General features: G+C 41.6%; 1 protein-coding gene across 1 annotated transcript; it reads right to left on the bottom strand.

The window, feature by feature from the left end:
* Nucleotides 1–4,962: 4,962 nt before the first annotated feature.
* LOC122938108 (zinc finger protein OZF-like) lies at nucleotides 4,963–17,673 on the bottom strand. Its single transcript, XM_044293420.1, has 4 exons — nucleotides 17,618–17,673; nucleotides 17,476–17,540; nucleotides 16,916–17,018; nucleotides 4,963–6,936 (listed from the first exon to the last, which is right to left on the bottom strand). Exons 1-4 carry the CDS (start codon nucleotides 17,646–17,648, stop codon nucleotides 5,654–5,656), a joined length of 1,482 nt encoding a protein of 493 aa, XP_044149355.1. The 5' UTR covers nucleotides 17,649–17,673; the 3' UTR covers nucleotides 4,963–5,653.
* Nucleotides 17,674–24,971: the final 7,298 nt, after the last annotated feature.

Raw genomic sequence — 24,971 nt, forward strand, 5'->3', positions numbered from 1 at the left:
ATTTTCCATTTTAACCAATTTTTTCCACTAACAAAGCAAGGGTTAACAGCCAAACAAGACTGTATCTTTATTGCCCTGACTCTGCCGTTTACAGAAACACGCCATATGTGGCCGTAAACTACTGTACGGCCACACAGCGGGGCGTAGAGTGAAAGGTGCGCCGTTTGGTTTTTGGAAGGCAGGTTTTGCTGGACTGGTGTTTTGACACCATGTCCCATTTGAAGCCCCCTGATGCACCCCTAGAGTAGAAACTCCATAAAAGTGACCCCATCTAAGAAACCACACCCCTCAAGGTATTCAAAACTGATTTTACAAACTTTGTTAACCCTTTAGGTGTTGCACAAGAGTTATTGGCAAATGGGGATGAAATTTGAGAATTTCATTTTTTTGCCTAGATTTCCATTTTAACCCATTTTTTCCACTAACAAAGCAAGGGTTAACAGCCAAACAAGACTGTATCTTTATTGCCCTGACTCTGCCGTTTACAGAAACATGCCATATGTGGCCGTAAACTACTGTACGGCCACACAGCGGGGCGTAGAGTGAAAGGTGCGCCGTTTGGTTTTTGGAAGGCATGTTTTGCTGGACAGTTTTTTTGACACCATGTCCCATTTGAAGCCCCCCTGATGCACCCCTAGAGTAGAAACTCCAAAAAAGTGACCCCATCTAAGAAACTACACCCCTCAAGGTATACAAAACTGATTTTACAAACTTTGTTAACCCTTTAGGTGTTGCACAAGATTTAATAGAAAATAGAGATACAATTTCAAAATTTCACTTTTTTGGCAGATTTTCCATTTTAATATTTTTTTTTCCAGTTACAAAGCAAGGGTTAACAGCCAAACAAAACTCATTATTCATGGCCCTAATTCTGTAGTTTACAGAAACACCCCATATGTGGTCGTAAACTGCTGTACGGGCACACGGCAGGGCGCAGAAGGAAAGGAATGCCATACGGTTTTTGGAAGGCAGATTTTGCTGGACTGGTTTTTTTGACACCATGTCCCATTTGAAGCCCCCTGATGCACCCCCAGAGTAGAAACTCCAAAAAAGTGACCCCATTTTAGAAACTACGGGATAGGGTGGCAGTTTTGTTGGTACAAGTTTAGGGTACATGTGATTTTTGGTTGCTCTATATTACACTTTTTGTGCGGCAAGGTAACAAGAAATTGCTTTTTTTGCACCGTTTTTTTTTTTGTTATTTACACCATTCATCTGACAGGTTAGATCATGTGGTAATTTTATAGAGCAGGTTGTCACGGACGCGGTGATACCCAATATGTATCCAATTTTTTTTTTTTATGTACGTTTTACACAATTATTTCATTTTTAAAACAAAAAAAATGTTTTAGTGTCTCCATAGTCTAAGAGCCATAGTTTTTTAAATTTTTGGGTGATTATCTTATGCAGGGTCTCATTTTTTGTGGGATGAGATGACGGTTTGATTGGCACTATTTTGGGGTGCACATGACTTTTTGATTGCTTGCTATTACACTTTTTGTGACGGAAGATGACAAAAAATGGCTTTTTTTACACCGTTTTTATTTTTATTTTTTTACGGTGGTCATCTGAGGGGTTAGGTCATGTGATATTTTTATAGAGCCGGTCAATACGGACGCGGCGATACCTAATATGTATACTTTTTTTTTATTTATGTAAGTTTTATACAATGATTTCATTTTTGAAACAAAAGAAATCATGTTTTAGTGTTTCCATAGTCTAAGAGCCATAACTTTTTCAGTTTTTGGGCGATTATCATGGGTAGGGTATGATTTTTGCGGGATGAGATAACGGTTTGATTGTTACAATTTTGGCGTAGATGCGACTTTTTTGATCACTTTTATTACCTTTTTTGGGAAGTAAGGTGGGCAAAATTCCAATTTCATCATAGTTTTTAATTTTTTATTTTTATGGCGTTCACCGTTCGGGTAAAGTAACATTACCGTTTTATAGATCAGGTCGTTACGGACGCGGCGATACCAAACATGTGTAGGGAATTTTATTTTTTTCATTTTTAATCAGTGATAAATGTGTTTTTTGATTTTTACTTTATTTTTCACTTTTTTCACTTTTTTTTTGACCCAGACCCACTTGGTTCTTGAAGATCCAGTGGGTCTGATGTCTGCATAATACAGTACAGTACAATATATATAGTACTGCACTGTATTTTACTTACACTGAACAGATCTATGCTTTCAGCACAGATCTGTTCAGCACCATGGACAGCAGGACGCCTGAGAAGGCGTCCTGTTGCCATGGGAACCTTCCCCGTCTGCTCAGTAGTGGCCAGAACTGCGCAGACGGGGAAGGGTAAGGACGGGGCTTGGGGGGCTGCCTGGAAGCTCTCTCCCTCTCCATTCGGGGGACTGCAAAGGCACAGCAGCCCCCCGATCGGAGAGGGAGGGAGCTCCCTCTTACTGTTAACCTTTTCCATACAGCGGTCCGTACGGACCGCTGTATGGAAAGGGTTAAACGGCTGACATCGCATCACCGATGTCAGCCGTTTATACCAGGGTGCCAGCAATGTGCTGGCACCCTGGTATACCCACTAGACGCCAACGATTACGCAATGGGAGGCGGGCGGGGGATCGCGATCCCGCCTACCGCACCGCCCGCCTCCCGCACCGCCCGCACCGCCCGCAACCCTCCCCCTGCACCTCCCACCGTGCTCGAACAACTCAGGGGTGCAGGGGGGAGGGATACAGGAAACAATTTTTAATCCTAAAGTTTCTGATCCCCGCGGTCAGGGACCGCGGGGATCAGAAACTGCAGAAATCGCAGCAAACCGCAGGTCTGAATTGACCTGCGGTTTGCCGCGATCGCCGACATGGGGGGGTCACGGGACCCCCCCGCGCATTTAGCCTAGGTGCCTGCTCAATGATTTGAGCAGGCGCCGGGTTCCGATCACTGCCAGCCGCACGGCAGTGATCGAAAATGCACAGGGCGTACATGTACGCCCTGTGTCCTTAAGTACCAGGGCACAAGGGCGTACCTGTACGCCCTGTGTCCTTAAGGGGTTAAAGTAATGATGGCCACTCGTTTTTCTTTACTTAGCTGCTTTTTTCTTGCCATAATACAAATTCTAACAGTCTATTCAGTAGGACTATCAGCTGTGTATCCACCTGACTTCTCCACAACGCAACTGATGGTCCCAACCCCATTTATAAGGCAAGAAATCCCACTTATTAAACCTGACAGGGCACACCTGTGAAGTGAAAACCATTTCAGGTGACTACCTCTTGAAGCTCATCAAGAGAATGCCAAGAGTGTGCAAAGCAGTAATCAAAGCAAAAGGTGGCTACTTTGAAGAACCTAGAATATGACATATTTTCAGTTGTTTCACACTTTTTTGTTATGTATATAATTCCACATGTGTTAATTCATAGTTTTGATGCCTTCAGTGTGAATCTACAATTTTCATAGTCCAAAAATTAAGAAAACTCTTTGAATGAGATGGTGTGTCCAAACTTTTGGTCTGTACTGTATGTTTCTTTTTTTCCCTATTCCTTTCTCTCCCCCATCTCCACTTTTCTGATTGGTGGTGGATTTTTACAAGGGTGCTCGAATCCAGGCAGTCATCAGTTCATGAGTAAGAACCGATCGGTTCGAGACATGTCGATCTGGCGGTAGGTTTGTCCAATTTACTTTAGTCACGATGTCGTTTTTGGAATAAAGAGGATGCAATTTTCTAATCTACTATGTGCTGGAAGTTTTTTTTCTTTGAAGTTTGCAATCAGATTCTGGTCTACTATCTGCAACACTACCTCATTATGGACATAATGACGCCTTTGGGCAGAATTCCTATAAAACCATTCCAGTGAATCTTCTGGTAAAAGCCTATGTTTTATTGTATATTGCCGTCAATCAAGGGTCTCTCTTCCTATCACTGTCTCATCTGTAGTTCCTGTGGCTTATTCTGCTATCAATAGCTTCACCCAGACTTGGCAAGAAACCAAGACCTGCTTCAGGCCTTTGCTGACCTAAAGAAATTCACTTATCGCAAGTGCAGGACTTTGCCTCAATTTTCTCACAAAGACAAGAACATGCAATCCGCTTCATTGGTTGGTATTTTCTACCTCATTTATTGTTGCATTAAAACTAATGTGTTTGAAAATCAGATTCTTTGTCAGATTTCTTTGTCAGATATACTCTGTGATTATTTCATTCTATACGGTCAACCTAAATTTATATATATATATTTTTTTACGATTTACCACCTTTGTGATAAAAAAATACTTTATTAAGTACTAAGTCTCTGAGAAGTATTAAGGCTCCCAGTGCCGTACATCGAATAGTGTTAGTGCTTGATATTGCAGCTCAGCCTCATGGAATTGAATGGGGCTGAGTTGAAACTAGGTCATGTGACCGATATTCAGTGATGTCACTGGCCTAGGAGGAGGCTGTGGGGTTCTCAGGTAAGCTCTAATTGGTTTTCTGTAATTCACAAACCTGGAGGCCATCATTAGTCCTCTAGTTACCATAGTAACTAGTGAAGAATGAATCGAGCTTCAGGTGCTATATCCGAAGTTGATTCGTTAAAAACTTTGTTTTAAGTTGTACGGAGATGGGTCTCCGTAAAGCATTAAAATTTATGCGCTCCGGCGAGGCGAAGTGGGTTATTGCCAAAGTCTCGCAAGACTTCAGTGAATAACTTTGGGCATCGATTTTTAAACTTGAAAACCATTTTAAAACATGGATCTGTTCAGACTTCGGATCCATATTTTAAAATGGTTTTCAAGTTTAAAAATCGATGCTCCACGTTACTCGTCATAGTCTCGCGAGACTTCGAGAATAACCCACTTTGCCTCACCTAAGCACATACATTTTAATTCTGTACAGGGACCCATCTCCATACAGCATTAAAACAAAGTTTTTAACGGATTGACTGCTGATCTAGGATCCGAATCTCCAATCGTTCATCACTAATAGCAACCATAATTACACCATCATTGTGTTGCCCAAGGGAAATATATGATGGAGTTTCAGAGGGAGCTGCCTCCATATGCTTACCTGCTTTTATACAGTGTTTACTATTGAGACTGTGGTATCTAAATGAGTTAAATATCCAGGAAAGGAGCTTGCTAAAATCCTGGCCATTGCAGCAAAAGCCTGGCTATATATTGTGCTTATGGCACAAACACAACTGCTGTGGCCACCATCACTAAGTAGCATATAGGAAGTTAACCCTTACCCCCTTATACAGTTATGTCAAGGTCAGAGAAGGGGTAAAAATGACTACTATCTTGTGTGGAGGTTTTGATGATTTGTTGGTTAAACATTTCCTACATTCTGGACAAGAACAGTTTTTTCCAATGTGAATTTGATGATGGGAAATTAGATTAGACTTTTGGGTAAACATTTTCCACATACAGTCCATGAAAATGGCTTCGTGCCTGTGTAAATTCTGATGCCGAACATGAACTGAATTATAGTTAAAACATTCCCCACTTGGCATGAAAATTCTCCTTCTGCGAGTTCTTTGGTGTCTAAGAACCTTTGATCTATTGCCATAAAATTTCCCACATTCTTAGCATGAAAATGGCTTCTCTCGTGTTCGAGTTAATTAATATTCAACAATTTCTGATTTAAAAATGTAATATTTTCTACATCATAATGGTGTGAATTTACAGATGTTCAACAAGATTTGTTTTTCTTAATCAACATTTCCCACAATCTTAACATTTTCCCCTGTATGAGTTTGTTGATGTTTAACAAGTTGTGGTTTCCAAGTAAAACATTTCCCACATTCTGAACATGAAAATGGCTTATCGCCTGTGTGAATTCGTCGATGTGCAACAAGGGTTTTCTTCTGTACAAAACATTTCCCACATTCTGAACATGAAAATTGCTTTTCTTCTGTGTGAATTTTTTGATGTACAACAAGTGTTGTTTTGTGTGAAAAACATTTTCCACATTCTGGACATGAAAACGGCGTCTCCCCTGTGTGAATTCGTTGATGTTTAATAAGTTGTGATTTCCAAGTAAAACATTTCCCACATTCTGAACATGAAAATGGTGTCTCCCCTGTGTGGGTTCGTTGATGTTCAACACAATGTGACTTCCAAGTAAAACATTTCCCACATTCGGAACATGAAAATGGCTTCACTCCTGTGTGAATTCTCTGATGTTTAGCAAGATGTGCTTTTCTTATGAAGGTTTTCCCACATTCTTGGCATGAAAATGGCCTCTGCCCTGTGTGTATTGTCTGATGCTCGACAAGATGCGATTTTCTCATGAAGCTTTTCCCACATTCTTGGCATGAAAATGGTGTCTCCCCTGTGTGAGTTCGTTGATGTGCAATAAGTTGTGATTTCCAAGTAAAACATTTCCCACATTCAGGACAGGAGAATGGTGTATCTCCTGTGTGAGTTCGTTGATGGTCAACAAGTTTTGATCTCCAAGTAAAACATTTTCCACATTCTGAACATGAAAATGGCTTCACCCCTGTGTGAATTCTCTGATGTTTATCAAGATGTGCTTTTCTTATGAAGCATTTCCCACATTCTTGGCATGAAAATGGCCTCTGCCCCTTGTGTATTGTCTGATGTTCAGCAAGATGTGATTTTCTCATGAAGCATTTCCCACATTCTTGGCATGAAAATGGTGTCTCCCCTGTGTGAGTTCGTTGATGTTCAACAAGTTGTGATTTCCAAGTAAAACATTTCCCACATTCTAAACATGAAATGGTCTTCTTCCCTGTGTACGTTCTTTGATGTTTAACATCCCTTCTGTGACTTTTATTCTGCTTTACAGTCTGTGATGAATCAGAAGATAGAAGATGTTTAAATGGATCAGACGAGCAACCTTGGCTGTGAAGAGCTGAGGGTATATCCGAGATAGTGGCATGCTCTTCATATGTGTCTTGCGTGAGACCATGACCATTTGTTTTAAAAGCTGAAGAGATCAGATGTCCCTCTGAGCTTAAGGTACAGTCACCTGCCAAGAATAAAACTGTATTATTTTTAAATACTATAACCTTGAAAATGGTATAGATTATTATTATTGCTCCATTCCTTCCACAGTGCTGTACATATAAAACGGGGTGTACACATACATAAAACAACACAAGTACAATAAGCATCAACAAGATAAGTTACAAACTGGTAGAGGAAGAGAGAGGACCCTGTACCAGTACCCTGGGATGTTTTATACAATTTTTATATTAATAATATTATACACATTGCAAGTTATATATGTAGTAAAATGGTGTATAAGGAACCTGCAGTTAGATTTTATCATGTTCAAATTTTTGTTCTTGGCGAGATAAACTGACTGCAGAGGTGTCTCCCCTCTCCCCGCTGGCCAAGCCAGTTGGGCATATGTACGGAAGGTTTAGGAGGGATACAAATAGCTGTTTGCTAAATTAAACTTTTAAAGGGGTTCTGTGTCTTTTTATTACTGATGATCTATCCTTTGGATAGATCATCAGCATCTGATCAGTGGAGATCTGACACCCAGGACCCTGCAGATTAGCTGCTTGAGAAAACAGCAGCTCAGCCCCGTTCACGTTAATGGGGCCGAGCCGCGCCCATGCCACTGATAGTAGTCGTGATGTCACTAGCCTGCGGGAAACAAGAAGAAGGCCACAGCGCTACCGCCAGCACCCACTGCCTTTTCAAACAGCCGATCAGATGCTATAAATTAATCCCTTAATAACTGGGTTATTTTAATTTTTTTATTTCAGTTTTTTACTCCCAGCCTTCCCAAAGCCATAACTTTATTTTTCCCATTCACTGCGCTTGCAAGCCAGCACCATATTTAAAGACCCAACTGCTGATGTATACAGCGGTCACATACAGGTTAACCCTTTCTACCCCAGGCCAGTTTTCACCTTCCTGCCCAGGCCATTTTTTGCAAATCTGACATGTGTCACTTTATGTGGTAATAACTCATAAAGTAACACAAGATACTTTGAGTCAATATATTACACCTTTATTTATGAAAAAATCCCAAACTTACCAAAACTTTTGAAAAATTAGATACCTCATAAAATATTTATTACTTAACATTACCCATATGTCTACTTTATGTTGGCATCATTTTGTAAATGTCTATGTGTTCGATACTGCGCGACGTATACCCCTTTTATGCTCTCCCTGCCTGTTCAGTACTATAAAGGCCCACAGTATATGATACAGTAACTCCCAGAGTAATAGAATACCTTATCTTTGATGTTTCAGCTGCGGAGCCTGTTCCTCTGTGTCCTTATTTTTTTCTTTTTTCTGTCTTTTCTTCTTTTAGGTGCCGTCCAGGATGGGGAAAGGTTTGAGGGGTTAAACCCTAATTGTTATTTGTGGTTTTTTATAGTTTTTTTTATAGTTTTTTATATAAAATACAAAGTACAGAGCTTGCCCTGGCCGGTGGCACAGCTCGTGGTTTGAAAAGGCCGCTCGTTCACGCTCGCACGGAGTGCTGCGTGACGTCACGGTGGTAGCTACGGTGGACCAGGAGGACCAATTTTCATGCCAAGAATGTGGTCCTCCTGGTCCACCGTAGCTACCACCGTGACGTCACGCAGCACTCCGTGCGAGCGTGAACGAGCGGCCTTTTTAAACCACGGGCTGTGCCACCGGCCGGGGCAAGCTCTGTACTTTGTATTTTATATAAAAAACTATAAAAAAAACACAAATAACAATTAGGGTTTAACCCCTCAAACCTTTCCCCATCCTGGACGGCACCTAAAAGAAGAAAAGACAGAAAAAAGAATAAACAAGAAGGACACAGAGGAACAGGCTCCGCAGCTGAAACATCAAGGATAAGGTATTCTATTACTCTGGGAGTTACTGTATCATATACTGTGGGCCTTTATAGTACTGAACAGGCAGGGAGAGCATAAAAGGGGTATACGTCGCGCAGTATCGAACACATATATATTACACGTCATTTATTTGATCTTCAACGGGGGCGATACCGTTGCGATACCGTTGCGTTAGTTCAATTGTAGTGCAAGCGCCGGTGTACCACTAGTATTTTGTAAATGTCCTTTTATTTTTATAGGACGTTGGAAGGCTTAGAATTTTAGAAGCAATTCTTAAAAGATTTTAAGAAAATTTCCAAAACTCACTTTTTAAAAGGACCAGGTCAGATCTGAAGTCACTTTGGGGGGCTTACATAGTGAACCCCCCCCCCATAAATGACCCCATTGTAGAAACTACACCCCTCAAGCTACTCAAAACGGATTTTACAAACTTTGTTAACCCTTTAGTTGTTCCACAAGAATTAAAGGAAAATGGAGATGAAATTTCAAAATTTAACTTTTTTGGCAGATTTTCCATTTTAATCAATTTTTTTCTTTAACACATAGAGGGTTAACAGCCAAGCAAAACTCAATATTTATTACCCCGATTCTGCGGTTTACAGAAACACCCCACATGTGGTCGCAAACTGATGTAAGGGTGCACTGCAGGGCGCAGAAGAAAAGGAGCGTCGTATGGTTATTTACCATCAGGCCATCACCTCAGCCATCGGCAATCTACCACCAGGCTGGCACTCTGGCCATCGTCATCCTCCGAGGGCCTACTAGGAGGTGGTAGCCGAGGTTTGAGGACAGGGAGTCCCCACCATTAGGGGCCGTCCCTGGGCTGAGGTGTAGATTAGGGTACGAGTGTAGGGATATTCTCTCCCCCCTCTCCCCCCCCCCCCCCCTTACCCAGTAGTGGCCAGTTAACTGGTGGTATACTGACCATAGTGATTGATGTATGTCCGTCCTTTATGTTAGTATATCAATAAATATAAATCCTTGTGAGGGTTCATTTTTCTGCTGGAACTATGGTGTTTGGAAGGCAGATTTTGCTGGACTGGTTTTTAGATGCCATGTCCCATTTTAAGCCCCCTGATGCACTCTTACAGTAGAAACTGACAAAAAGTGACCCCATTTTGGAAACGAGAGGATAAGGTGCCAGTTTTATTGGTACTATTTTGTTGTACATATGATTTTTAATTGCTCTATATTACGTTTTTTGTGAGGCAAGGTAACAAAAAAAATAGCTGTTTTGGCACAGTTTACATTTTTTACAACATTCATTTGACAGGGTAGATCTGTGTTTCCCAACCAGTGTGCCTCCAGCTGTTGCAAAACTACAACTCCCAGCATGCCTGTTATTTGTAACATTGATGTATACCTCCTACTTACTGATGTAGCCTGCACTTGCAATGATGTGCGAAAGCCCACGCCAGTATCACACGCCCAAGTTAGCGCGTGTGGCGCATAAAAGATTATGTCATTTGCGTCAAGGGGTGTCAGTATTGGCGAGATGAAGCGGTGATACGCAAAACGTCCTTCGCCATGCCCTTGTGATTGCACTGTTTTGTATTTCCCTCTCTGTACCCAGCATAAAAGAAATATTTGCATCGAATGGTGAGTGCCGCTTATTCATTTCTATTTGTGGAATTACGTTTGCATTTGACAAGCTGTGCACCACCAGATTACGAGAGACCGCGGCCCCAGTTCTCCTTATATGATTAGTGGTGAAGCAATAGTTTGCCGTAGTGCCGCTTAACTCTGAACTCTGCACTATTACATGTGATACTTTTATAGAGCAGAATGTTACGGACGTGGCAATACCTAATATATATACTCTTTCTTATTTAACTTTTACACAAAAATAGCATTTTTGAAACCCAAAAAATGATGTTTTGGTGTTTCCACAGTCAGAGCTATAGCTTTTTTATTTTTTTACCAATTGTCTTACGTAGGGTCTCCTTTTTTGCGGGATGAGGAGACGGTTTTATTGGTACTATTTTGGGGGGCATACGCCTTTTTGATCGCTTGTTGTTGCAATTTTTGTGATGTAAGGTGACAAAAAAAGGCTTTTTTGGCATCGTTTTTATTTTTTTATTTTTACGGTGTTCACTTGAGGGGTTAGGTCATGTGGTATTTTTATAGAACAGGTTGTTTCGGACGTGGCAATACCTAATATGTCTAATTTTTTTAGTTTTCATTTCACTTTAGCACAATAATAGCAGTTTTAAATTAAATAAATTATGTTTTAGTGTCTCATGTTCTGAGAGCTATAGTTTTTTTTATTTTTTTAGTGATTTTCTTATGTAGGGACTCATTTGTTGCAGGATGAGGTGACGGTTTTTATTGGTATCATTTTGTGGGACATACGCCTTTTTGATCGCTTGGTGTTAGGCCTCTTTCACACGAGCGTGGCGCGTGAGGGCCCGATAAGAAGCGGGTGCGTTGCGGTAAAATGCCCGATTTTCAGCGCCAGTGCAAAGCGTTTTAATGCGTTTTGAACGCGTGTGAGAAAAATCGCCATGTTTGGTACCCAGACCCAAACCCGGACAGGTTTGGGTTAGGTGTTGTGTAGATTTTATTATTTTCCCTTATAACATGGTTATAAGGGAAAATAATAGCATTCTTAATACAGAATGCAAAGTAAATTAGGGATGGAGGGGTTAAAAAATAAAAAATAAAGTTAACTTACCTGCTCCATAGCTGTCGGTCTCTGTTCTATCTTCAGGACCTGGCAAAAGACCTGTGGTGACGTCACTGGGCTCATCACATGGTCCAATCACATGGTCCATCACCAGGGTGAAGGACCATGTGATTAGACCATGTGATGTGACGTCACCACAGGTCCTTAGCCAGCTGCTCAACATTACAGAAGAAGACAGATATCCGCAACTACGCGATCAAGTGGACTCGGTGAGTTAATTTTTTTTATTTTTAACCCCTCCATCAGTATTTAACTTTACATTCTGTATTCAGAATGCTATTATTTTCCCTTATAACCATGTTATAAGGGAAAATACAGATCGGGTCCCCAGCCCGATCGTCACCTAGCAACTATGTGTGAAAATCGCACCTCATCCGCACTTGCTTGCGATTTTCACGGCGCCCTATTCACTTCTATGGTGCCTGCGTGAAAAACGCAGAATATAGAGCATGCTGCGATTTTCACGCAATGCACAAGTGATGCGTGAAAATCACAGCTCATGTGCACAGCCCCATAGAAATGAATGGGTCCGGATTCAGTCCGGGTGCAATGCGTTCACATCACGCATTGCACCCGCGCGGAATACTCGCCCGTGTGAAAGGGGCCTTACACTTTTTGTGATGTATGGTGACAAAAATAGCCTTTTTTTACACCGTTTTTATATTATTTATTTTATGGTGTTTATCGGACACGGGGTGGATCATGCGATGAATGTATACAGCTGGTTGTTACGGACGCAGCAATACCTAATATGTTTTTTTTTTTATCCATCCCTCAGGTCCTGTCCAACACACAATCATCATCATCCTTACCCCCCCATGTCACTTTTATGGGATTGCAAGACGGAGAAGGAAAATTTTACCCCTGGCTCCAAGGCACAGAGTCAGACTGTGAAATCCACATTATCTGGCTTAGACTGAGAGGAGGAGTGAGATATACAGTACACAATCTCATCCTCTTTGTCCTTAATAATAATGTAGCACCTATCAGAAGCAAGTAAGAACTGTGGCCTTCTACTACCACCACTGGCCAAATGTATGCAGTCCTGGAACAGCCGTTTGAGGGTGCATATATCTTTGTTCAAAATGTAAGCAAATTGCCCCTTTGGAATCGAACATAGTGAATCTAAATGAGCGAGTTTCGACACTGAGAATCGTTGCCAGTTTGGAAAAGAGTTTGCTGCTCACTGAGCACTGTATGAGGTAGATGCAGAATGGGGGGGGGGGGGGTGTAGCATGGAGGCTCAGGAAAGTGAGGTAGATAGATGGAGAACAGTTAGAAAGTGGGGTAGAGGGAAGAGTGCCAGAGTGGATAGCCCTGATCTGACACACCACATGAGTGGGATGTTAGTTCAGGGATGACACTGCTAGTAACATAGTTTATAAAGCTGAAAAAAAGACATCTGTCCATCCAGTTGAGCCTGTCATCCTGCAAGTTGATCCATAGGAAGGCAAAAAAAAAAAACAACTGTGAGGTAGAAGCCAATTTTCCTTACTTTAGGGGAAGAAATTCCTTCCCGACTCCAATCAGGCAGTCAGAATAACTCCCTGGATCAATGACCCCTCTCTAGTAACTATAACCTGCATTATTATTATTACACTCCAGAAATACATCCAGGCCCCTCAAACTCTTTTAGTGAATTCACCATCACCACCTCCTCAGGCAGAGAGTTCCAGAGAGAAACCAGTGTCAGGCAGCTCCTGCCAAGGCCAATAAGATAATGGGTTTCATCAAAAGGGGCATACAGTTGCAAGAAAAAGTATGTGAACCCTTTGGAATTATATCGATTTCTGCGCAAATTGGTCATAAAATGTGATCTGATCTTCATCTAAGTCACAACAATAGACAATCACAGTCTGCTTAACTAATAACACACAAAGAATTAAAATGTTACCATGTTTCTATTGGACACACCGTGTAAACATTCACAGTGCAGGTGGAAAAGTATGTGAACCCCTAGACTAATGACATCTCCAAGAGCTAATTGGGGTGAGGTGTCAGCCAACTGGAGTCCAATCAATGAGATGAGATTGGAGGTGTTGGTTACAGCTGCCCTGCCCCATAAAAAAAACACACACCAGTTCTGGGTTTGCTTTTCACAAGAAGCATTGCCTGATGTGAATGATGCCTCGCACAAAAGAGCTCTGAGAAGACCTGCGATTAAGAATTGTTGACTTGCATAAATCTGGAAAGGGTTATAAAAGTATCTCCAAAAGCCTTACTGTTCATCAGTCCATGGTAAGACAAATTGTCTATAAATGGAGAAAGTTCAGCACTGCTGCTACTCTCCCTAGGAGCGGCCGTCCTGTATAGATGACTGCAAGAGCACAGCGCAGACTGCTCAATGAGGGGAAGAAGAATCCTAAAGTGTTAGCTAAACAACAGAATGGCTTAAAACAGAAGAAAATACGCCTTCTGGAGTGGCCCAGTCAGAGTTCTGACCTCAACCCGATTGAGATGCTGTGGCTGAACTGAAACAGTTCTGTAAAGAGGAATGGTCAAGAATCACTCCTGACCGTTGTGCACGTCTGATCTGCAGCTACAGGAAACGTTTGGTTGAAGTTATTGAGGCCAAAGGAGGTTCAACCAGTTATTAAATCCAAGGGTTCACATACTTTTTCCACCTGCACTGTGAATGCTTACATGGTGTGTTCAATAAAAACATGGTAACATTTTATTCTTTGTGTGTTATTAGTTTAGGCAGACTGATTGTCTATTGTTGTTACTTAGATGAAGATAAGAATTAAAATGGCGTCATTGTTTGCTATGAAGCCGTGCGCTTCATGTCACCTCTGCAGTACAGTAATACACTCGTATAGATCATACGAGTGTATTACTGTATTGCAGCGGCGGCACGAAGCGCACGGCGTCATAGCAAACAACGAAACAACAACGCTGTGCGCTCCTGCTCTCAGCAGGATGCCAGGCCGGGATACCACGGACCACTCACATCCGTGTTCCACGGCTGTGTGCATTCGGCCTTAAAGAAAGACGAGCAACTAAATGTCCCTCTTCCATAAACACACTGCACACTGGTATTGACAATTTACTTTGGTAGTAAAGAAAATCTTCAGTAAATGAGTTTGAACTACAAGATCTGTTGCAGTAATGCATTCACTAACACAGATATAACAATGCAATCTTTGCAGTAGAAGGTCTTTGTGCTACGTGTTCAATAACACAGGTATAAAAATGGCGTTTCTGCCATGAAATGATTTTGTTATAATGCAATGCATTCAATAACACAGGGTTCATGCACTGAAATGGTTTTAATAAGAAAAAAAAGTGCACTTCCTCATGGTTTGCAGCAGAATGCTACTGGGTTGCTGGCAATAAGCTTACGAAGTGTAGAAATTTTTAGTATATAAAAAAAAAAAAAAAAGAGCTTCTTTGTCTCACAGGGGTTTTGTAATATGGTACTAAATGCCAGCCAGCAGCTGTATTAAAAACACAACTGGGTGACCAGCACCAATTATATCTCCATATTCTTTCCCTATAGTGTCCCTATCGCACTACATTAGTGACTTGTGTCTGTAATAGCTTTTTGTCAGACACTGCCACATTACACCCTTCCAGGTCACAAGCTGAAGACAGAAGTTTGATTCTTCTCTCTCAGCATAAGGGCTCTTGCTCAAAATGTCAGCCTTGGAGCCAAACAGGGCAAGCCCCCCACTTCCTTCCATTGTCATGTGAGCCTCCATCTTCTTCCTCCCCCATGGATTTCCCTGCTTAAACTCACAGAAAAATGGTGCTGGCCGCCATTTTTTCATGATTTGTCAGAAACGAGTAAAAAATCTTAATTTTTGTGAAGTCCAATTAGTATCCAATTGGTTCAGAACCGATTCACTAAATCTCTAAATAGGTCATTTTCTGATGACACATTCCCTTTAAGACAGTAATGGCAAAACAGATCACAATCTAACAATAGACCTCACAGCAAGGACCAGCAGATCATGGTGTTAGGCCACCAGACTGTTCTCTTTTCCACTTCTGTGTTGAAGCCAGCATCTTCCTAGGATCATGCGATCTTCTCAAGGACCTTCACTGAAGGGTCAACATCCTGCTGCATGTACACAATGCCATAACAACACACAGCCTGGACACTCGGTGGCAGGATAGCAGTGGACATATATCGGCACTTCGAGAATTTGCAAAAATGTAGAATATAGTGCTATATATTCATAATCGCAAATATTCTAGATTTTGTTTTCATCAGTAACCTCCCTTCTTGCTTGTGGGCCAATGAGAAGGCTGCAATATCTTTGTCTGAGCTTAGCAACATCCCTAGCAACCAATAGGAAAGTAGCCTACCCCTTTACTATAGTGCTTACTTAGTGCACCAATCAGTAATATCTACTCAGACCGGATAAAACGTAAAGCTGCATGTATTGCGCAAAAAATATGCGCATCATTAGTGCAGATTGGCGCAATCGCGAAAATAATGACTAGAGATCACGAATTCTCGAATTCGTGAATATTATGCGTAAAATTCACAAAATATCATGTAAACGAATATTGCCTATGATGCTCATCACTAACATAAATCACACATACAGTATCTCAGGCTCTACTGAATGGATGCACATAATATCTCAATTTAAAGGCACAATAATAAACCATAGAAATAACTGTTAAGCACGTTTTTAAAAAAGTCGGGGTGGGGTCTTTTCTCACCTCCCAAATCTAATAAGAACAAATGTTTTTTTTAGGGTATTTTCACACTTGCGGCAGAGGGTTCCGGCAGTCAGATCCGGCAAAACGTATGCAAACTGATGGCATTTGTCAGACGGATCCGTCTGACAAATGCATTGAAATGCCGGATCAGTCTCCCTGGTGTCATCCGGAAAAGACCGGAAAGCCAAATCCATTTTGCCGAAACACTTAATGCCAGATCTGGCACTAATACACTTAAATCTAAATTAATGCCAGATCCGGCATTCCAGCAAGTGTTCAGTCTTTTTGGCCGGAGAGAAAACTGCAGCATGCTGCGTTATTTTCTCCGTCCTGAAATGGCAAAAAGACTGAACTGAAGACATCCTGAAGCATCCTGAACGGATTGCTCTCCATTCCGCATGCATTAGGATAAAACTGATCAGTTCTTTTCCGGCATTGAGCCCCTAGGACGGAACTCAATGCCGGAAAAGAATAACGCTAGTGTCAAAGTACCCTTAATTCCAAATTTAGGCAAATCCTTTTCCCTCATCAGTAGATAAATAAATCGGCCTTCTTCACAGAGGCGTATTTCATATCCATATTCAACCTGTATTGTTGCATCCAAATTTTACTATAACAGCACGTGTTTTCACCTGTAACAGTCTCATATTTTTGTACATATTTAATATGTATTTTGGCCGAATAAGAAGAATACAGCAGGAAAATCTGATACGACAAAGCTTAAAAATAAAACTTCCTGCCTGTGAATAAGTAGAATTTGTGAGTCTTCTCTGCTCTGTCTAGTGGTTTCTACTCACGTGGGTGGTTATCTGTAGGAATTTCCTTCTTACATTGGTTATCACATCTCACATATGTCTCTGTAGAATTATTATTGCTCAGATCTTTATCCAGATTTAAAAGCTGCAAAACAAACATTATAATTATCACCGTCAATCATAGACATTATCACGACAACCAAAAATAACAACAGCACTATTTATCTGAGTGAAATGGCTGTAGATCTCCTAAAGCAGAACATAGACATTAGATGATGGCTCAATGAGAAGAACCTCATTCACATGTGTATTTGGCATAGCTAGACATGGATCAAAACAATTCAGTGGAGGAAGTTGGCCTTCAGTGATGTTTGTCTCAGGAAAAAGGGAGGAAAAATAGAGGAATAAATCCAGTTGGTTTCTTATTCCTGCTGCCAGTATCCATAGCCGGAACATTGAAAGCGGTTCCAGGCATCTTTAATCCCATCATCTCACCATATTTCATTACAAAGATATACCACATATAATACTATGGGATAAAACAAGACTGAACATAGGGACTTCACAGCCTTCTACAGACCATAGGGAATATCTCCATCTACCTGATGTTCCTGTGGATGAAGAGGACTGGGACATCTCTCTGGTGTTCTTCTTTTACTGGGTCTTCCTGTAGGAGACACATACAGTGACTGGATTCATTCTTCAAATACAGATAATTAAGACATTTGTATTTAGTCCTATTACCTGGTGATGTGAGGGGCTGGTGGTCCTCCATTAAGACGTCCTTGTACAGATCCTTGTTTCCTTCTACATACTCCCACTCCTCCATGGAGAAATAGACAGTGACATCCTGACACCTTATAGGAACCTGACAACACAATGATACAGTCATCACCCAGACCCCTCCAGTGCTGTTACTGTATAATGTCCCAGCATTCCCAGCAGTGTCACCTCTCCAGTCAGCAGCTCCATCATCTTGTGGATGAGTTCTAGGATCTTCTGTTCATTGATTTCCTCATGTGTCAGGGGGTGAGGTGGAGGCCCCGTGATTGGGCTCAGGGTTCTTCCCCCAGAGGACTGACAGCGCTCACCAGAGGTCTTCTTCACTACTGTATAATCCTAGATAAGGGGAGACACAGTAATAAATTACTACTGACGTTTCTAGAGTCCATCACCTCTACAGCCATGTCAATCTGTTATTACCATAGATAAGAATGATGTAATGTGACATCATCAGAATCTCTCACCTCTCCAGTAAGTTGGAAGAGTATCTCTAGGGTGAGATTTAATATCCTCTCTGCCATCTTGTCTCTGTCCCTATCCTTGATGGGTCAATCAGGAAAATTCTGTTAAGTGGAAGATAATAACTGAGATGTTTCTATATTGTAGGAACCTAAATGGAAAGAAGAAGAAAGAATGTAAAAAAAAGCAGACATAATCCCATTTAAAAATATATGAATTAGTTAATAAGGGGAAACATTAGAGGATATATTACAATGTAGATGTTGTAGCTTCTCTCCTCCTCACACCTTCACATCAGCAGTGATAGGAGGGTTTTCACACCTCACAGGGATAGCAAACATGGAAGGCAGCAATAAAAATCTAATTTTACTTCTGTTTTTTCTTTTGTTGATGTTGCAGGAAAAGTCAGAAGGTAGTGATCCCTTCCCCACACAAAAACTACTTTCTGCATCCATGTCTATTCTACAAGAGCATAGAACATGTCCTATACTTGCCCACAAAATGCAGACTACAGATCCATTGAAGTCAAGGGGTCTGCATAAAAAATTAAAAATAAAATAAAAATTATTGCAACACGGACATCATCCGTATTCTGCAGATTTTTATTTTGCAGACTAAAAAAATATACCGGTATATGGTTGTGTGTATGGATCCTAAACGTCATGTCTGGAAAAAAAACAGGCACTACTGATTACCTGCCCAATACCATCCATGACCGCACAATGCTGTGGGGGTATTTTTTAGCAGCTGAGACAAGGAGACTGATCAGGGTTGAGGGAAAGCTGAATGGAGCTGGGATATTCTTAAAGGGCTGGCGTTATCTCAGACATTGGTAGCATATCGATAGTATATGCCATCAATGTCAGATAGCAGTGGACCTACCTCTGAGACCCACATCTTTCTCCAGAACTTGCCCCCCAAAGTGAATCAAAGGGCATCATGCATGCTCTCCATTCACTTCTATGGGAGTTCCAAAAAATAGTTGAGGGAGCCCTCGGCTATTTTCTTATCTCCCATAGAAGTGAATGGAGGGTGGCCGTGCTTGCGCGGTGGGCTATCGTTTACTTTGATGGCCCATTTTGGAGATAGGAGCGAGTCTCAGAGGTGGGACCCCCACCTATCTGACATTGGGGGCATATGCAGCGATATCTCTGAGATTAGACAGTCCTGTGAATGAAAACCTGATCCAGAGCGCTCGGGAACTCCGACTGGGCCAAAGGCTCTACTTCCAGCAAGACAATGACCCTAATCACAGAGACAAGACAACCAGGAGTCCCTATAAGGTGTTATACAGAAGGTCATTTATATTTGGCATACTGTATTCCACTAGATGCCGTCTATCTACTGAGGAACACAGCTACTGACCTAGGAGGAGGCCGCTGCTATCAGTCACTTCACTAGGAATGGGACGTAGATGTCGGAACGAGTGTCGGGAAGATTTTATGTACTTACCGGTATAAATGCACTGATGGTGATGGAGATTGTCACTACTCTCAGGGATTTCATGAGTCACATTCGCTTCAGGAAACTGACATACATACTGCCACTAGTGATGAGCGGCAGGGGTCATATTCGAATTCGTGATATTTCACGAACATTTTGTAGAATATTCGTTATATTATACTTTTTTTTTTTACTCGAAAACTCGGCAAGGTAATGATCGCGTAATATGTGAATATTACACGATCAATACAGGCGTGGGTCAAAAACGAATATATAGCACTATAGAATATGGTGCTATATATTTGTTTTTTAGAATATTCGTCATTTTTTTCCATCTGAAGTCATGATTCTTCCCTCCTTAAGTTACTTAATCAGGGAGGAATCATGATTTCAGATGGAAAAAAATGTCAAATATTCTAAAAAAAACTAAAAGAATATATAGAGCAACATAGCTAATATAGTACTATATTTATTTTTCAAAATATTCCTAATATTCTAAAACAAGAATATATAGCAATATAGCGAATATTCGAAAAAACGATAATAGAGCACCATTATAGTGCTAAAATCTTTTTTTCAAATCTGAACTTCAGATGAGAAAAAAATTACAACTATTAGACTAAGAAGATTATAGCACTATATTAGCTAAATTGCTCTACATTAGTTTTTTCGAATATTCACTATATTGCTATATATTCTTGTTTTACAATATTACGAATATTCTAAAAAACAAATATATAGCACTATATCAAATATATTAGTTTTTTTGAATATTCGTCTTTTATTTTTCAATCTGTACAGTTGTTTCACTTCGGCATACTCCTCCCCGACAAGCGTACCCGTCACCATGGGAATGCCTGGGGGTTAGAAGATTCCATCGGATTTGAGTTTTCACGATCTCACTGAGATCGAAAAAACACAGATCCGATGGTATATTCTAACCCCCAGGCGTTTCCCATGGTGACGGGGATGCTTGTCGGGGAGGAGATCGTGAAAACGCAGATCCGATGGTATATTCTAACCTCCAGGTGTTCCCATGGTGACGGGGACGCTTGTCGGGGAGGAGATCGTGAAAATGCAGATCCGATGGTATATTCTAACCCCCAGGCATTCCCATGGTGACGGGGACGCTTGTCGGGGTGGAGTATGCCGAAATGGAACAACTGTACAGATTGAAAAAAAAAAAATATAATAATAATAATAAAAAAAATATATATATATTTCGATATAGTGCTATATATTTGTTTTTTAGAATATTCTTCATTTTTTACATCTAAAGTAATCTAAAGTCATGATTCCTCCCTGCTTAAGTTGCTTGTGGGCCAATGACTCATTGGCCCACAAGCAAGAAGCAGAGAGGAATCATATGTTCAGAAGGGAAAAAATGACGAATATTCGCTATAATGAATACATAGCACTATATTCGAAATATTAGCGAATTCTCAAAGTTGCGATTTTCGAGATAAAAATTTGCTTTTCGAATATTCGCGCTCAACACTAACTGCCACACACTTTAGGGGTCCATTTGAGGAGCCATCAGGGTATGCATGTATTACTTAAGCAGGCTTATGTTAGGAGAAGTTACGGTATCAGCCGCCTCATGGTCGATACAGTCTAGAATGGTGTTTTGTGAAGAGGGTTTCGGGTATGGAGGGTGGCGAGTATATAGGAGAAAGTCAGGCTGGGGGTCAAATATATTACAGTGACGAGCTTAACCCCTTCCTGCATCCCAACGTAAATGTACATTGTAATTAGAACTAACTTCCTGCATCCTGACTTACAATTACTTTCCAAGGACAATATCTGTGCCCAGTCCATCAGCAGCAAATGTCATATAGGAGATGGCAATCATTCAGGAAGGGAAGGGGTTGGTTGCCATCTTAGCTGAGTTCTTAAAGGGGTTTTTACCTTCTCAACGTTTATGGCAAAATCCCAGGATATTCCATCAGTGTCAGACAGTTGTGGGACCCACCTCTGGAACACGCTCCCATCTCCAGAACAGAGCATAAACTGTGAAGATAAGCAGCTGTGCATGCACGGCCACCTTCCAATGACCGCTATGCGAGTTCTGAAAATATTGTCTCACAGAGGCGAATGGAGTGGTGGCCGCACATGCTTAGTGCGCTCTCCATTCACTACTATGGGACTTCTGAAATGAGCTGACAGCACTCACTTGTCTATTTTCAGAAGTCTTCTAACAGTGAATGGAGAAAAAGCTGTGCATATGCGGTGCGCTCTCCTTGACTTTGAGGCCCAAGTTCTGGAGATGGGAGCAGATTCCAGACGTAGGACCTGTACCTGACACTCCTGGAACATTCTAGTTATATGCCACACATGTTAAAAATTGGAAAATCCCTTTAAGAAAGGCCCGGCCTAACAGACTGCCTAGTAGGTCTATTGCTGAGTAAGACGGCATTGTGAGGTTCCCCTCTGGAACGGAAAAACTCATTTAGTATGTTCTAATTAAGGGGGTTGGCCCATCTTGGACACCGTTAGAATATGCCCACAACATCTGATAGGTAAAGGTCCCACCTCTGGAACCTGCACCTATTCTTAGACCAGAGCTCGCAAAGTGCAGGAGGACGCACTGTGTGTGCGAGCGGCCGCCCTCTATTTATTTCTATGGGACTGCCGAAAATAGCAGCGCACGCTGCTTGGCTATTTTTGGCACTACCAAGAAATGAAAGGTGCGACCTCCTGCACTTTGTGGGCTCCATTCTAAGGATAGATGCCAGTTCTACAGGTGGGACCCGCACCTATCAGACATTGGGGCTATATCCTAGCGATATGACCTTAATGTCCAAGATTGGACAACCCCTTTAAATTTACTTATCCTCTTGAAAGGTCATCGGTAGCGGTCCAACACCTGGGATCCCCGCTAGTCATCTGTTTAATAAGGCACCGTCACTCACAGTGGTGCTGCGGCCTACTCCAGCTTTTCCTAGGCCATGTCCGCTCTAAGTCAAATTCATCGGTCACATTGCAAATCTCAATCACATATAGCAAAAGCGTGTAATAAAAATTTACAGGTCTACCTGGTATCAACGTCATACTACTGGACCATGTAAAACCGTTATCATGATATTTAACCCTTCCTATCACAGCCAATTCCCATTTTTCCTTCCTGCCTTCCAAGAGCCATAATGTTTTTATTTTCCATCAACGTAGCCATACAGAGGCTTGTTTTTCACAAAATGAGTGGCGGCATTCACGGTTCAATGTAATGTATGGTGAAAAAGATAACAAATTATATGTGGACTGGAAACGTGCAATACTGACCTCCGGGCGATCCCCTCCATCACCTTGTACCCCCAATCCATACATGACTGTGAGCAGACACTTACCTCCTCCTGCAGAGCAGCCCTGTAGTTGTACTGTGCTTACAGGACCTGTGATGATGTCAGTCATGTGTGGGAGGGGTCAGGAATCACATGACCAGGTACTTATCTGTAGATGCTGAAGCTTAGTGGGTGAAAGGACCTTTGGTGATGTCATGACCATGTGACCATGTGTGGGCGGAGTCATGCTCCAGGCTGTGCTGTCTGAGGAGATTCAGATTCCTCTTGATAATAAAAAGCGAGTCCTCGTGAGGTGATACAGATGTGTGCGCCGCCTGAGGCTATGTTCATACAGCAGATTACTAGCAGAAAACAGGTGGATTGTGGTGGCAGATCTGTAAGTTGGTGCAGGTTTTACAGGAGTTTTTAGTTTCTTTGCTTCCGCATTGACTTCTATGAAATTCACAATCAAATCTGTTTCCAAGAAGTAACTTTAAGAATTTTTAAATCAGCGACGGAAAACGCCTCGACTATTTTACACTGTGTGCATTTGGTTGAGATGGTGTCAAGCGTGTGTAGTGGCAACCAGGTGACGAGCACAAAGACAAGTATGCCTTGCCTACAGTCAAGCACGGTGGTGGGAGTGTCAACATGTACTGTGACTTACTGAAGCAGAGCATGATCTCCTACCTTTGGAAACTGGGCCGCAGGGCAGTATTCCAACATAAGGACCTCAAACACCTCCAAGACGACCACTGCCTTGCTAAAGAAACTGAGGGTAAAGGTGCTGGACTGGCCAAGCACTTCTCCAGACCTAAAACCCTATTGAGCATCTGTGGGCGTCCTCAAACAGAAGGTGGAGGAGCACAAGCTCTCTAACATCCACCAGCAACGTGATGTCATCATGGAGGAGTGGAAGAGGATTCCAGTGTGAACCTGTGAAGCTCTAGTGAACTCCATGCCCAAGAGAGTTAAGGCAATGCTGGAAAGTAATGGTGGCCACACAAAATATTGACACTTTGGGCATAATTTGGCCATTTTTACTTAGGGGTGTACTCACTTTTGATGCCAGCGATTTAGACATTAATGGTTGTGTGTAATTTTGAGGGCACACCCAATGTACACTGTTATACAAGCTGCACACTGACTACTTTACATTGTATCAAAGTGTCAGTTCTTCTGTAACAGCAGCTGCTGTCCGCTGATGTTCCCCTGATTACTTAGACAACGCCTTTAGAGGAGGTAGGACATGTGGCACAGTGGGTGCCTCTATATATACAGTATCTTGCAAAAGTGAATACACCCCTCACATTTCTCAATGGACAACACTGAAGATGTGACACTTTGATACAATGTAAAGTAGTCAGTGTACAGCTGACTCAACACACAGCCATTAATGTCTTAACTGCTGACAACAAAAGTGAGTACACACCTAAGTGAAAATGGCCAAATTGTGTTCAAAGTGTCAATATTTTGTGTGGCCACCGTTATTTTCCAGCACTGCCTTCACTCTCTTGGGCATGGAGTTTACTAGACCTTCACAGGCTACTACTGGAATCCTCTTCCACTCCTCCAAAATGACAACACTAAGCTGGTAGATGTTAAAGATCTTGCACTTCTCCACCTTACTTTTGAGGATGCCCCACAGATGCTATATAGGGTTTAGGTCTGTAGACATGCTTGGCCAGTCCAGCACCTTTACTCTCAGTTTCTTTAGCAAGGCAGTGGTTGACTTGAAGTAAAAGTTTGAAACCGCGCTGCTAATGATTCAGTCAGATGCTGCACAAGTGAAATAATCAGGGTATTAGCCTTCGTCCTCCTCTCTCAAGTCACAGTACATGTGGTATGAAGTTTATGAATGGGAAGGGGCTGGGTGAGGCCGTCTGGAGTAACATGACTAATAGTGGGTGGAGATGGAACTAGTTTTTTTTTTTTTTATATATATATTATTCTTTTTATTTTCCAATACACAGAAAAGACAAATACATTAATAATCATAAACCATCTTTCCCATTTACCCACCCCCTACCACCCCTTTGGAGAGGGAGGGGGGGAGGAGATATGCGTAACCACGACCAACGAAAGAAGAAGAAAAAAAAAATATTTAAAAAATCATAAATAAATAATAAGAATCT

This window comes from Bufo gargarizans, chromosome 1, assembly GCF_014858855.1.
Source record: "Bufo gargarizans isolate SCDJY-AF-19 chromosome 1, ASM1485885v1, whole genome shotgun sequence".
In the NCBI taxonomy this organism is placed as follows: domain Eukaryota; kingdom Metazoa; phylum Chordata; class Amphibia; order Anura; family Bufonidae; genus Bufo; species Bufo gargarizans.

Coding starts and splice junctions, on each gene's coding strand:
- LOC122938108 (XM_044293420.1), bottom strand. CDS start 17,648: ATGGAGGACCACCAGCCCCTCACATCACCAG. Junction 17,541..17,617: donor CCAGCCCCTCACATCACCAG/GTAATAGGACTA, acceptor TGTCTCCTACAG/GAAGACCCAGTAAAAGAAGA. Junction 17,019..17,475: donor TTCATCCACAGGAACATCAG/GTAGATGGAGAT, acceptor TTTGTTTTGCAG/CTTTTAAATCTGGATAAAGA.